General features: G+C 63.2%; 2 protein-coding genes across 2 annotated transcripts in view; one reads left to right on the forward strand and one right to left on the reverse strand.

Moving 5' to 3' along the window:
• Positions 1-7,421, forward strand: part of POLRMT (polymerase (RNA) mitochondrial (DNA directed)) — a 17,467-nt gene extending 10,046 nt beyond the window's left edge. Inside the window, exons 5-21 of the mRNA XM_006898024.1 lie at positions 237-423; positions 1,617-1,766; positions 2,063-2,227; positions 2,559-2,729; positions 2,845-3,075; positions 3,513-4,319; positions 4,613-4,735; positions 4,845-4,967; positions 5,078-5,257; positions 5,373-5,459; positions 5,571-5,684; positions 5,771-5,823; positions 6,197-6,295; positions 6,777-6,849; positions 7,029-7,120; positions 7,216-7,286; positions 7,372-7,421. Of these exons, the coding sequence (XP_006898086.1) occupies positions 237-423; positions 1,617-1,766; positions 2,063-2,227; positions 2,559-2,729; positions 2,845-3,075; positions 3,513-4,319; positions 4,613-4,735; positions 4,845-4,967; positions 5,078-5,257; positions 5,373-5,459; positions 5,571-5,684; positions 5,771-5,823; positions 6,197-6,295; positions 6,777-6,849; positions 7,029-7,120; positions 7,216-7,286; positions 7,372-7,421 (2,776 nt within the window). The remainder of the gene's footprint in view (positions 1-236; positions 424-1,616; positions 1,767-2,062; positions 2,228-2,558; positions 2,730-2,844; positions 3,076-3,512; positions 4,320-4,612; positions 4,736-4,844; positions 4,968-5,077; positions 5,258-5,372; positions 5,460-5,570; positions 5,685-5,770; positions 5,824-6,196; positions 6,296-6,776; positions 6,850-7,028; positions 7,121-7,215; positions 7,287-7,371) is intronic.
• Positions 7,422-8,118: 697 nt separating this feature from the next.
• Positions 8,119-12,370, reverse strand: part of HCN2 (hyperpolarization activated cyclic nucleotide-gated potassium channel 2) — a 21,586-nt gene continuing 17,334 nt past the window's right edge. Inside the window, exons 7-10 of the mRNA XM_006898025.1 lie at positions 11,186-11,332; positions 9,858-10,098; positions 9,588-9,752; positions 8,119-8,819 (exon numbers count right to left, since the gene is read on the reverse strand). Coding sequence (XP_006898087.1) covers positions 8,119-8,819; positions 9,588-9,752; positions 9,858-10,098; positions 11,186-11,332 — 1,254 coding nt within the window. The remainder of the gene's footprint in view (positions 8,820-9,587; positions 9,753-9,857; positions 10,099-11,185; positions 11,333-12,370) is intronic.

Genomic DNA, 12,370 nt, shown 5'->3' on the forward strand with positions numbered 1-12,370 from the left:
GGTGTCCTGTGACGGGTGGTGATGCTGTGATCGGTGTCCTGTGACGGGTGGTGAGGGTGTGATTGGTGTCCTGTGACGGGTGGTGATGGTCCGTGTCCTGGGCTGTGACGGGGGGTGATGAGGTCACAGTGTAGTGCAGGCCCCTCCAGCACTGAGGACGCTCTGATTACTCAGGCTGACCTCTGTGTGGTTCTGCTACCTGGTGATGGTGGTGAACAGGCCTGGCTGTTTGGCAGGTGTCTGGACCAGATGTCCCGGGACCGGCTGTCACTGCACCGTGTCTTCTCGGATGTGGCCATGTCAGCGGAGGAGCGGTCCCTGCTCCTGCAGGCAGTGCGGAAGGTGAAGCCTGCCTTCAGCCCCCCACCACTGCCCTCGCCCCTCGTCAACACCTCCCCTCTTCTCAAGGACGTGTATGCCCAGGTGAGTTGGCCTCCAGGTGAGTCTTCCTCCTGGTGCTTGGGCAGGTACAGGGCTGCTCGCTGTGTGAACTCATCTGGGCGGAGTGTGGCGTTTCCTGGGAGCTCAGCCTCCTTGGAGGTTTGGAAGGTGTGGGAGGTGCCACAGAACCCTGACTTATGGCCTTTGCAGTTAGAAGCTGTGGGGCTAGGAGTCGGGGACGAAGGACCTGGCCTCCCAGCTCTGGGGGACGGGGTGGTGGGTTTGTTTGGTTTAACAAAATGTCACTTAAGCATTGTGCATTTGCGCACATTCCTCATTTGACGTGGACAGTGCACTGTTCTTGGAGCTATGTCCTAATTCCAGGGTCTTCTAGAACCCTAGACTCTTATGATCCTGGAAATCTCTGTCCTGGACACTGAAGCCATGTCCTTGTGTCTGGCTTCTTTCACTGAAGGAGCCTGGGTAGCGTAGTTGGTTGCATGTTGTGCTGTCAGCGGTGGGCGGTTCAAGTCCCCAGCTGCTCTTTGGGAAAGCGAGGCAGGCAGTCCCCTCAGTAAAGCTTCAGCCCCAGGAGCTGCAGGTTGGAATCAAGCTGGTTGTCGCCCGCAGGGTGGGCTCTTTGTGGGTTTTGTTGCTGAAGGAACCCTGGTGAGGAAAAGGTTAAGTGTCCATCTTCTTAACAAAAGGTTGAGTAGAGATGAGGGGCTGTTGCTCTACCACGTGGCCTTGGGCAAGCTCAGGGCTGCAGGGAGGGGCCATAATAGGGGTGGTGGGGACGGCAGAGGCCACGGGGTGGCGGTGGCCATCTTTTGTTCTGTGAGCGCCTTTCTGAGGCTCGTCAGGGCTGCAGACCCTTCTTGGCCACACAGTCCATGATGTGGATGGGTCTCCTGGTGGCTGCCCACCATCTGGGAGGTCCTGAATGCAGGCCTACAGGTCCCTGTGGGCCTCCCTGGTGGTCACTGTCTAGGTAGGAACCTCTCTTTTCAGCCTGTTTATTTTTGGAAGGTCAGTCGGACACTGCCAGGCTGACAAGCCAACTAGTCTCCAGAGCAGCCCTGTCCACTGGGGGCCTCCTGCCTCCGCCACCACGTCCTTCCGGGTGCTTCTGCCCAGGGACAGAACAGAGGGGTGTGGGCTGTTGGGCGCCCATAGCACCCTGTGTGGGACCAGCAGGGACAGGATCAGTGTTCACACCACCTCACGCTCCCCAGGATGGCCCCCTGGCTTACCCGAAGCTGCACTTGCCCCTGAAGATGCTGGAGAGCCTTTTTCAGGAGCAGCTGCGTGTGGAACTGGCCACCACCGTCCAGGTCCACTCAGTGGAGAAGGCCCCACCGCTGACCAGTGAGCTCCTGCAGGCGGTGAGAGGGCTGTGCTGCTGGAGGACAGGGAGGGGGCAGGGAGGCGAGCGGGGCCCAGGGTGGGGGTGGAAGTGTCCTCCCAACCCTTCCTCATTCACCTTGTCCTGGACACGCCCACTGGGCTGCAAGCATCAGTTGGGGTAGGTGAGGGCTCACCTGGGAGCAGCCTGGAAACCTCCCAGACCGCACTGTTGCCCAGGGTGCCTGGGGGCGGTCACCGGTAGAAACCCCAGGGGCAGGAAGTCCCCAGGCCCCCGTGAGTAGCAGGCTTGGTGGTGACGTGTGCGGTCTGACAGAGAGAGACGCTGAGGAACCTGCGGGCCCAGTGGGAAGCGGCGCTGTGTCACGAGCTTCAGGAGGTGAAGGCAGTCATGGCTCGAGGGGCCCGGGAAGGCCGCCCCACTCTCTACCCACACCTGTGCCTGCTGAGCGAGCAGGAGATGGCCCAGATGCTGCTGCAGGTGGGGGGTGGCAGGGGTGGGGCGAGAAGGGGAAGGGCTGGAGGTGGGATGTGCACGGGAAGGACTTGGGGGCAGGGTTTGCTTTGGGAGGGGTTTTGGGGAGGTGCTTGGCGCCCTGGAGGCTCGGGTGGGGAAGGCGTAGTGAGGGGGACCTGAGGCCGTGGACCAGAGGCTGTGCAGATCCGTGGTGGGTCTCCCACCAGGCTCCAAGGCTGTTTTTTTCCAGCCCTGGAGTGAGCCCCATTCAGCGCCCACCCCAGAGCAGGGGTGCACAGGGCCTGCCGGCTGTAGCGCACTGTCCAGGGGTGGTGACCTCATGCTCTCCACACAGGTCCTGCAGGGGTTGCCGCCCCAGGGCGAGTCACTCATCAGCCTGGCGCATGAGCTGGGCATGCGTACTTTCAACAGGCACATGGTGCAGCGGAAGCAGCAGGAGCAGCAGGTGCAAGCCCTGCAGAAGCGCTACTCACAGTACCTGCGCCTGCTGGCCAGTGACACCCAGGTGGGGCGTGGGGCCAGGACCGAGGGTTGGGCTTCCTGTCCCACCGGGGCTCCTCCTTCCTACCGGGAGTGGGCGGGGCACTGCGCCCGCCTCCCTAATTGGTTCTGCTCCACAGGTACACCCGCCCCTCCTGCCCAGGCAGTACTGGGAGGTGCTCGGGGGTTCTGAGGGTGAGCCGCGCCCTGAGAAGCCGTGGCCTCTACCCGTGCTGGTTAACCTGGGCAAGCAGCTGGCAGAGGTTCTAGTGCGTGCGGTGCACATGCCCCGCACCTCCTCAGCCCCCAGCGACGCAACACCCCTTATTCCAGTGCTGTACCACGTGTACTCATTCCGCAGCTTCCGCCAGGTGCGTGCCCAGCACCCCTCCACAGGCAGCCCAGCCCCCTACAACCCATCTCCCTCCATGGGCAGCCCAGCCCCCCCCCTCCCCGGGCAGCCCAGCCTTACACCCCCCCGCAGCCTAGCCCCCCCATCCCAGTTCCCTCCACGGGCAGCCCAGTCCCCCACAGCCCAGCTTCCTCTCCCCCAGGTAGCCTAGTACCCCACACAGTCCTCCCACGGCCAGGCCTCCTTTGCAGTAAAATGTAGTGCATTACACCCCAGAGCCTCATGCTAGGATGGCCCCCCGAAAAGAGTGCCCGCGGCATTGTCGCCAAGGCCCTGTCAGAGAGTTAGAGATGTCTTTCAGTGGCACCAGAGCCAACAGGACCTCTTCATGCCACTGACCTCCCTACCCGAAGTCTCTGGTGCCACGCTGTGCCCTGATGAGTGCCCTCTCCCTAGATCGGCGTCATAAAGCCCCACCCGGCCTTCTCCCAGCTGCTCGCCACCGCCGCAGAGCCCACACTGACCTTTGAGGCAACCGAGGTGCCCATGCTGTGCCCGCCAGTGCCCTGGACCTCACCACACTCAGGCGCCTTCCTGCTGAGCCCCTCCAAGTTGATGCGGGCTGTGGAGGGTACCGTGCAGCACCAGCACAGCCTGGAGCGCTGCCCGCCAGCCTCATTGCACGGCGCTCTGGATGCCCTCACCCAGCTTGGCAACTGTGCCTGGCGTGTCAACGGGCGGGTGCTGGACCTAGTGCTTGAGGTGTTCCATGACCACAGCTGTCCTCGCCTGGGTGTGCCGCCGCCGCCGCCCCCTGCAGTCCCAAGTCCTCACTGCCCCTCGCCAGGCACCCGGCCTGCAAACCTGGCCCAACAGTGCCGGGACCTGGCCAAACAGCGGCAGGAGGCCGCACGGGCCCTCAAGGCCGCCCGCGAGCTGCGCAGCCTGCGTGCCGACGCTCTCTACCGTCTCTCGCTGGCACAGCACCTGCGACATCACAACTTCTGGTTGCCTCACAACATGGACTTTCGAGGCCGCACCTACCCCTGCCCTCCACACCTCAGCCACCTGGGCAGTGACCTGGCCCGAGCCCTGCTGGAGTTCGCCCAGGGCCGCCCTCTTGGCCCCCATGGCCTCGACTGGCTCAAGCTGCACCTAGTCAACCTCACTGGCCTCAAGAAGAGGGAGTCCCTGCAGGCACGACTGGCCTTCGCTGACCAAGTGCTGGATGACATCCTGGACTCTGCGGACCGGCCCATGACGGTGGGTGGTGGCTGGGGGCACGATGTGTGAAGGGGTTGGGGCTTCTCTCCTCTGTCTCTGTCTCCAAGTCTGTCTGCCCAGCTCCATCTCTTCCTGCCTGTCTGTCCCTCTGGTCCCCATTGGGCTTCCTCCAGCCTTCTGGACCAGCAGCTAAACTGTCCCCATACCACGTGCTGTGGTCACCCCACCCAGCTGCACCTCCCTCCCTGCAGAGTGCCTCTTTCCAGACCGTTCTCCCCTTTCCCCGGGACCCTGAGATGGGCCGGGTCTCACAGCTCAGTCACCTCCTGCAGGGCCGAAAGTGGTGGATGGCCTCAGAGGAGCCCTGGCAGACCCTGGCCTGCTGCATGGAGATCGCTGGGGCTGTGCGCTCCCCGGACCCCACTGCCTTCATCTCCCACTTTCCCGTCCACCAGGTGAGTTTAGGACAGGCTCGCTCTGAAGGGGCAAGTGAGGCCCGTGGTGGCCGCCCATGGTGAGGGGGCTGGAGGAGGTGGAGCCGCGAGCTCACGTGCGCCCTTGCAGGATGGCTCCTGTAATGGCCTGCAGCACTACGCGGCGCTCGGCCGGGACACCGTGGGCGCCGCCTCTGTCAACCTGATACCATCGGACCTTCCACAGGACGTCTACAGTGGCGTGGCTGCGCAGGTGGGCGCGGGCCTGGGCCTGGGTGCTGCAGACCTCGCACGGAGGGTGGTGCCCGGTGTGAAGGGGTGGTCAGGGCTCTGCTGACCACTTGCCCTGCGCTGTGTGCACAGGTTGAGGTGTTCCGCAGGCAGGACGCGGAGCAGGGCCTGCGCGTGGCCCAGGTGCTCGAGGGCTTTGTCAGCCGCAAGGTGGTGAAGCAGACGGTCATGACCGTGGTGTACGGGGTCACTCGCTATGGCGGGCGCCTCCAGATCGAGAAGCGTCTGCGCGAGCTGGAGCACTTCCCCCAGGTGGGTGAGGTGCTTAGACTCACACCTGTGCCTGCTCCCCCGGTGCCCTGCCCCATCCAAGGGATCCGTGGGCAGGTGGGATACCCACTCTCACCTGGCACTGTCCGGTCCCCAGGAGTTCGTTTGGGACGCCTCCCACTACCTTGTGCAGCGGGTGTTCAACAGTCTCCAGGAGATGTTCTCAGCTACCCGGGCCATCCAGGTGAGTCCCCACGCAGGGGAGTCCCTGCCCCATCCCTGCTGGACATCCCCACACCCGGGCCCCCACGTGCTCCTGTGGCCTCAGTACCCCATGCCTTCTGCCTCCCCACAGCACTGGCTGACTGAGAGTGCCCGTCTCATTTCCCACATGGGCTCTGCTGTGGAGTGGGTCACGCCTCTGGGCATCCCGGTCATCCAGCCCTACCACCGCACCTCCAAGTTACTGGTACGTGGAGTGTCCAGCCCGAGTCCTCACTGCCTCTGTCCACACCCCATTCTGTCTCACTGACAACCCCCTTCCCTTCCCTTCAGATCAATGGTGGGATGCACACCATGGCCTTCAAGAGCAGTTCTGACAGCAGCCAGTAAGCATGGGCTCAGTGGGGGTGCTGGGTAGGGTAGGTAGGCCTGGGGTGCCAGGCAGGGGCGTGGACAGGACTAGGGGTGCTGAGCTGGGGTATGGGCTATGGAATGGGCTGGGGTGGCAGCTGGAAGTGTGGACAGGACTGAGGTGCTGAGTGGGGATGCAGAAAAGGCTGGAGTACAGGTCAGAGGTATGGACAGGGCTGGGGTGCTGGGGGTCAGAGGCACTGGACATGCTGGCAGTGGATGGGGCTGTGGTGCCCACAGGTGTTGAAAGGTATTACAGTAGATGGACTGATGAGGGTACCAGGACTGAAGAGTGTGTGGGGTGGGGGGTGTTACCCACTGTGCTTCAGCACCCCCTCTTGGCCCCAGGCGCCCCAACACACTGAAACAGAAGAATGGATTCCCACCCAACTTTATCCACTCCCTGGACTCCACACACATGATGCTTACTGCCCTGCATTGCTATAGGTAGGCTGAGGGCCTGGGGGTCAGACAGCAGGGAGTGGGCCTACCTGGTGGGGGCTGGTGGAGCTGCTGGCTAGAAGTAGGGGGCATGCTGGCTCTGAAGAGAGCCCTGAGGGTTCGTCCAGGACAGAGTTAAACTAGGGCAGTCTCTGGAGGCAGGGGTTCTGTGGCCTGGGAGCCCATCATGACCGACGACTAGCCCCCTCCTGCACAGGATGGGCAGAGATAGGCCATGAGGCCCCTGTTAACGTGGGGTGATGGCAGAACTAGTGTGCAGGGGACCCTGCCTGCTGGCCCGCATGTAGACAGGACACAGCCCTCTCCCCCCTGGAGATGGAGGAGGATGGGAGGCTGGTGCTGGGGGCGGGGCTCCTGTCAGGTGGGATGAGGCATCTGCCTCAGTGGATGCTGGTGGGGCAGGAGCTGGGCTCTGCAGAGCTGGGGGCAGACTGATGGCCCCTCCTAACTGGGCACCCTCATGCAGGAAGGGCTTGACCTTTGTCTCTGTTCATGACTGCTTCTGGACGCACGCAGCCGACGTCCCCATCATGAACCAGGTGCCTATGGCTGGACCCAGTGTTCACTGGTGGGGGGGAAGGGGGAGCCCTCCCTCATCCTGAGGCCCCGCCCTCATCCCGAGGCCCCGCCCTCCCTAACCATCACTGGTGGCTATGCGGTGATGCCCCTGCCCACATTGGGCACTGACGCCGCCAGTTGCTGCCTCCTGGCCTCCTAGGTGTGTCGTGAGCAGTTTGTCAACCTCCACAACCAGCCCATCCTGCAGGACCTGTCCCGCTTCCTGGTGAAGCGCTACTGCTCCACCCCCAGGTGAGGTGCACCCCCAGGGTGCCTCTCTGCCCAGCCTTTCCGTGCCCTGTACCCTACCTCATACTCCCGCCCTGTACCCTGTCTGTCCCCCCCAGGTCTCTGAAGTTCTCCAAGAACATCCAGGCACGGAAACTTTTCCAGACACTTCTGGCCATTCCAGAGACAGGTGAGCCGGGCAGGTGGGCAGGTGGACGGCATGGGCGGGGTATCTGGAGGCTGGCCCACTCAACGTCCGTTCCCCTCCCTCACAGGCACCTTCGACTTGGAGCAGGTGAAGTCCTCCACATACTTCTTCAGCTGATCACAGCCTGCCCCCCCCCCCAGTGTAAATAAACCTCTGCGGATGGCGGACAGGTCACACCAGGTGGCGCCGATGCTGTCGTTTATTGCGCGGAATGGGGTGCAGGGTTAGTGGGCGTGGGGCCGCGGTGGGGTGCGGTGCCTCGGCTCTGCTCAGTACATTCAGCGGGGCAGCGGCGGGGGTCCCCGGCCTCGCCCCCACACCCGGGCACAGCCAACAGCCTCGCCCCAGTGCCTGACAGGTGCCAGGCCGCTTACGCAGGGTCAGCACAGGGCACGCGGACAAGGCCAGACAGTTATTGCGTGGACGAGATGGGGCAGCGAGAAGCCGGTGGGCAAATATTGCACTTAAAAAACCCTCCTCAGATGACAGGCCACCTATGGGGTAGGGGCGGGCAGGACACCACGGCCCCGCCCCTGTCTACAATGGGGGAAACTGAGGCACCGAGGTGAAGGGAGCCCCCTCCCACGTACGCGTGGCCGTCGGGGTAGGAGCGATGGGGTGGGCGCAGGGTGATGAGGGGCTGGCCCGGGCAGCAGGACCTGTGCAGCCCAGCCTGCCGGACCAACTAGGCTACCTACGTCTCTATGGCTTGTGGGGCGGGCGGGCCGGGGAGCGCGGAATGGCATGGCTTTGGTCTGATGGACGGGCCCGCGGCCCCGGCCCGCCCGGTCCCCGCGGGACGGTGCGGCGAGGGTCACAAGTTGGATGAGAGGCGCGAGCGCGCAGAGTCCAGTGGGTCGAGGGCACCGGCGGCGGTGCCAGGCGAGGCCGAGTCCCTGCGGTCCGGGCTTGGGGCAGCGCCCCGGGCACCAGTGGGCGCTGGGCCCAGGCGTGGTGTGGAGCTGCTGGCCGGACGCGCGGGGGCTGTGGGACCCTGACCGGCAGCAGCCGCAGCGGCGCCATGGGGCAGCGAGGGCTGTGAGGCTGACAGCGGACGTGAGGCGCGGCTCAGACGGCGCGCGGGCAGCGCCGGCCCAGCACGGGGCCCAGCGGGGGAGCCAGGGGCACCGGCGTAGGGCGAGGTCCGTGGTGCCCGCGGGCTGGCAGGGGCGCCTGGTGGGCTGGCAGCGGGCGGCCCCGGCCCAGGTGCTGGAGGCGCGTGTACGGGGGGTGCCCGGCGCAGGAGGCGCGGCGACCCAAGCGCCAGTGGCCCGACGAGTGGGCGCGCGGCCTGCGGGCAGAAGCTCATTGCCACGGCTTGCTGAAGGGTGGCGATGGCTGAGGTGACCTGCGGCGGCGGCGGGGGCGGGAAGAGGGTGCGGCCACGTTCTGCCTGCTGCACCATCTCCCGGTCGTACTTGACGATCTCCTGGATGATGGCATTCTCCTGGTTGTTGAACACACCCGAGTTGAGGTCGTGTTGGACCTTGTGCAGCAAGATGGAGTTTTTCTTTCCTGCGGGCGAGGATGGGTGTGAACACAAGTGTACACCCAGCCCCTCCTCCGCGGGCCACCTGCCTGTAGCGAGCTGTGCATAGCCAACACCCGTGGGCCTAGAGCGTACAGTAATACACTGACACCCACCTGTCACCTGCTGAGCCCCGACTGTGTCTGAGGCCCTGACCCAGCATGTGGATGGTGGGGTGGCAGCGACCCTGCCCTGCACTGGCCTCCTGTCTCTGAAATGCTCCTGCAGAGCCCGCTCTACCTGGGGTCCTCACACCTTACTGCCTGGACGCAGGCCACAACTGCTGTCCACAAATGGTACAAAGGCCACATGTCCTCGACTCTGAGACTGCCCTCAGCCCTGCCCACTCGCAGCCAGGCCACTGTCTTCCTCCCCGCCTGCCTCTCTGCCAGTGGCAAGCACCTGTTGAGCGCCTGGGCGAGGCTCCTTCACGCTCCGTGTGCTCTGGCCTTGCCTGGCTCTCTGACCTGGGCTTTGGTTTTTCCTGGACTCTGGACCTTCCACTCAGGTACTGTCCATCCAAGGGCCCTCTCAGACATGCCCCTCTCCCTGGTAGTGCCTCTCCTCAGCACCCACTCTTTATAGAACTGTTGATCCGCACGTGTAACACAAAGACTGCCCAGCTGCACAGTCACCACCAGATCAAGTCCGCCTCACGGCCACTAGCCACAGCAACCCCTGTCCAGAGAGGCAACATTTACACAGCGGTCCACACCTGGGCATCAGGCCTGGGCAGGAAGACCTGCCCCACTCACCGATGCGGTCCAGGCGGTCAATGGCCACTGTCTCGAAGGCACGCCGCATCATGGGGTACTCCTCCAGCACCTCGTTGAAGTGGTCCACGCTTAGCGAGTAGAGGCGGCAGTAGGTATCCGCCCGCACGCTGGCCGTGCGCCGGCCTCGCGTCAGCAGGCAGATCTCTGCGAGGCAAGGGAGGTGCCTCAGCACTGCCCACAACCCTCTGCCCCTGCCTGCGCTGCCCTGGCCCCCCTTCCGCCCTCATCCACCCACACCCTGACACTCACCCCCAAAGTAGGAGCCATCTGACAACTTCATCTCCTTGTTGCCCTTGGTGAGCACGCTGACCACTCCATGCTGGATGAAGTACATCTTCTTGCCGATGGTGCCCTCCCGGATGATGTAGTCACCCGGCTGGAAGACCTCAAACTTGAGCTTGGTCAGCATGGCCGTCACAAAGTTGGGGTCCGCGTTGGCGAAGAGCGGCATGGAGGCCACCAGCTTCCGGCAGTTAAAGTTGACAATCTCCTGTGGGGGCAGGGCATCTGGTTCACACCTGGCGACAGCCTGCTCCCCTTGTCTGTGAGACGGGTTCATAACAGCCCGTGCTTAAAGACTGATGCTGGATGTTTTCCTCCAAAGATGGGAGCTAGGGTGACGTTCACGAGTATCTCGTATGCAACAGGATGCTGGCCACTGGCCAGTAAGGGCCCCTGCAAGCATAAGGTGGGCCAACCTCGACTGGGGAACCCAGATTCTGAGCAAAGACTGCGACTATGAGACACCATTAAACGACAGATGTGGGGAGAAGGCCAGCAACTGGGAGAGGAGTCCACAGCTGGACGCGGGGTTGGGGAGGGGCTGTGGGGTCAGCCACGCTTGGTACTGGCCCAAGTGGTGGTCGGGGAGACATCTGCACATCACTGCTTTTCTGTCAGACAATACAGCAAAAATCCACAACCGTCCTTGTCCTCCAAACACTAACACCTGGTTATGAGAGGCCCCTCCTGACCCCTCAGCCAGAAGTCACGGCGTGGGCCTAAAGCAGTGTCCAGACCTCCTGACAGGAGGCTCACGCAAACACACCACACTGCCCCACCTGCCCAGGTCTGCTCACCGAGCAGCAAACTGCAGGCAGGACTTTGCAAAACCCTGAGGGAGTCACATTCCTCTGAAGACCAGACGAGGGAGGGCAGAAGGAAAGCCCTCAAAGACACGGCACACAGAAATGAGGTGCAGAAGCCGCAGTCTTGAAAAAGAGCACGTGGAAATACCAGGAATGCGCCCAGCAGTTCTGCAGGGGCCACCAGAGCAGCAGGACAACAGGTGCTTTCTCTCACCTGCACCTCTGTCCCCAGCACCCGCTGTGCAGCCTGTTGGATCTGCACAAGTGGGGAGCGCGCACCTCACCCAGTGCTCCGTGTGGCCTGTCTGATCTGCAGTCGGGGAGCGCGCACCTCGCCCAGCACCCCATGTGTGGCCTGTCTGATCTGCAGTTGGGGAGCGCGCACCTCACCCAGCGCTCCGTGTGGCCTGTCTGATCTGCAGTCGGGGAGTGCGCACCTCACCCAGCGCTCCGTGTGGCCTGTCTGATCTGCAGTCGGGGAGCACGCACCTCACGCAGTGGCCCATTGAGCTCGCCCAGGATGCTGTCCTCATCGAACATCTTGCCCTGGTAGCGGTGCTCATAGTAGTCGTGGATCTTCTGGCGGAAGTCGGCAGGCAGTTTATGGAAGGACATGTATTGCTCCACTTGCTTGTACTGTAACAAGGAGACGTGGGGAGGGGTCAGCACAGCCACAGGACCCCCAGATGTTCCCTGCCTGCAGTGCAGCCCCACAACCTCACCAAACGCAGAAGCACCTCAGGTGACCCACAGAGTGCAGTGAGAGAACACGCCACACGCTGCTGGAGCTATGCTTACACTTCTTCCTGAAGTTAAAATGCAGTCGGCCTCCAGAATCTTACCTGCAGCCCCATCCCTGAGAAAGCAGCCCATCAGTATGCAATCCCAGGGCCCCCACCCACAGATCCTTCTAGAAACCACTGGTTGGTGTCCAGGGTGAACAGGGACGCAGGCGTGGGTGCCAGGCCCGGCCATCTCAGGATGGGGCCCTCCGGCTGCTGGACTGCAGCTGCCCTGAGCTCAGTAGAACCCGTGATGGTGGGTGGGTGGCGGCACCAGCTCATGTTTGGGTGTGAGGCCCCATGGCTTCCGGACAGCCAGCCTGGCACCAGGCCCAGCTGACCAGCCGGCATTGCTGTGCTGGGTGGAGGCTCCCAGCCAGGCCCCACTAGAGATGAGGACTGAGGGGAAACTGAGGCAGTCAGTGGGGCCTGTGATGTGCCAACCTGGGAGGCAACACGCCTCCTTTTTAGCTCTTGCTGGCTCCACATGCCCACCCAAGACCAGGCAGCTCCGTGGGGATTTTTCCAAACTGAGGCCAACTGAGGATGACCAGCTGTGCTCCCAGAGCCTCTCCATGGCCTTCATGTCCTTGAATGACCCAGGCCTTCTGACTGTGAGGCATTTTTCCCACCCAGAGAGTCATCATGAAATGCCCCAAGACCCCATGAGGGCCTGACCCTTACCTCTTCCTTCCTCCCTGGATTCCCCACCCCTCCTTGTCCTGGTTTCGCTCTGGTTCCTGACCTCCTGTCACAGCAATGGGTCCTCTTGCAGCACTGCACCCTGCCCATCTCCTTGGGCTCCCGCCCCTGGGTGTCCCTGCCTCTTCCCAACCACGTCAAACTGGGGAAGGGCTTCTCCCCGTAAACCCTCAGATCTGGGCCGTGCCTC

Source organism: Elephantulus edwardii, unplaced genomic scaffold, assembly GCF_000299155.1.
Source record: "Elephantulus edwardii isolate Elephantulus edwardi_28Jun2011 unplaced genomic scaffold, EleEdw1.0 scaffold00217, whole genome shotgun sequence".
In the NCBI taxonomy this organism is placed as follows: domain Eukaryota; kingdom Metazoa; phylum Chordata; class Mammalia; order Macroscelidea; family Macroscelididae; genus Elephantulus; species Elephantulus edwardii.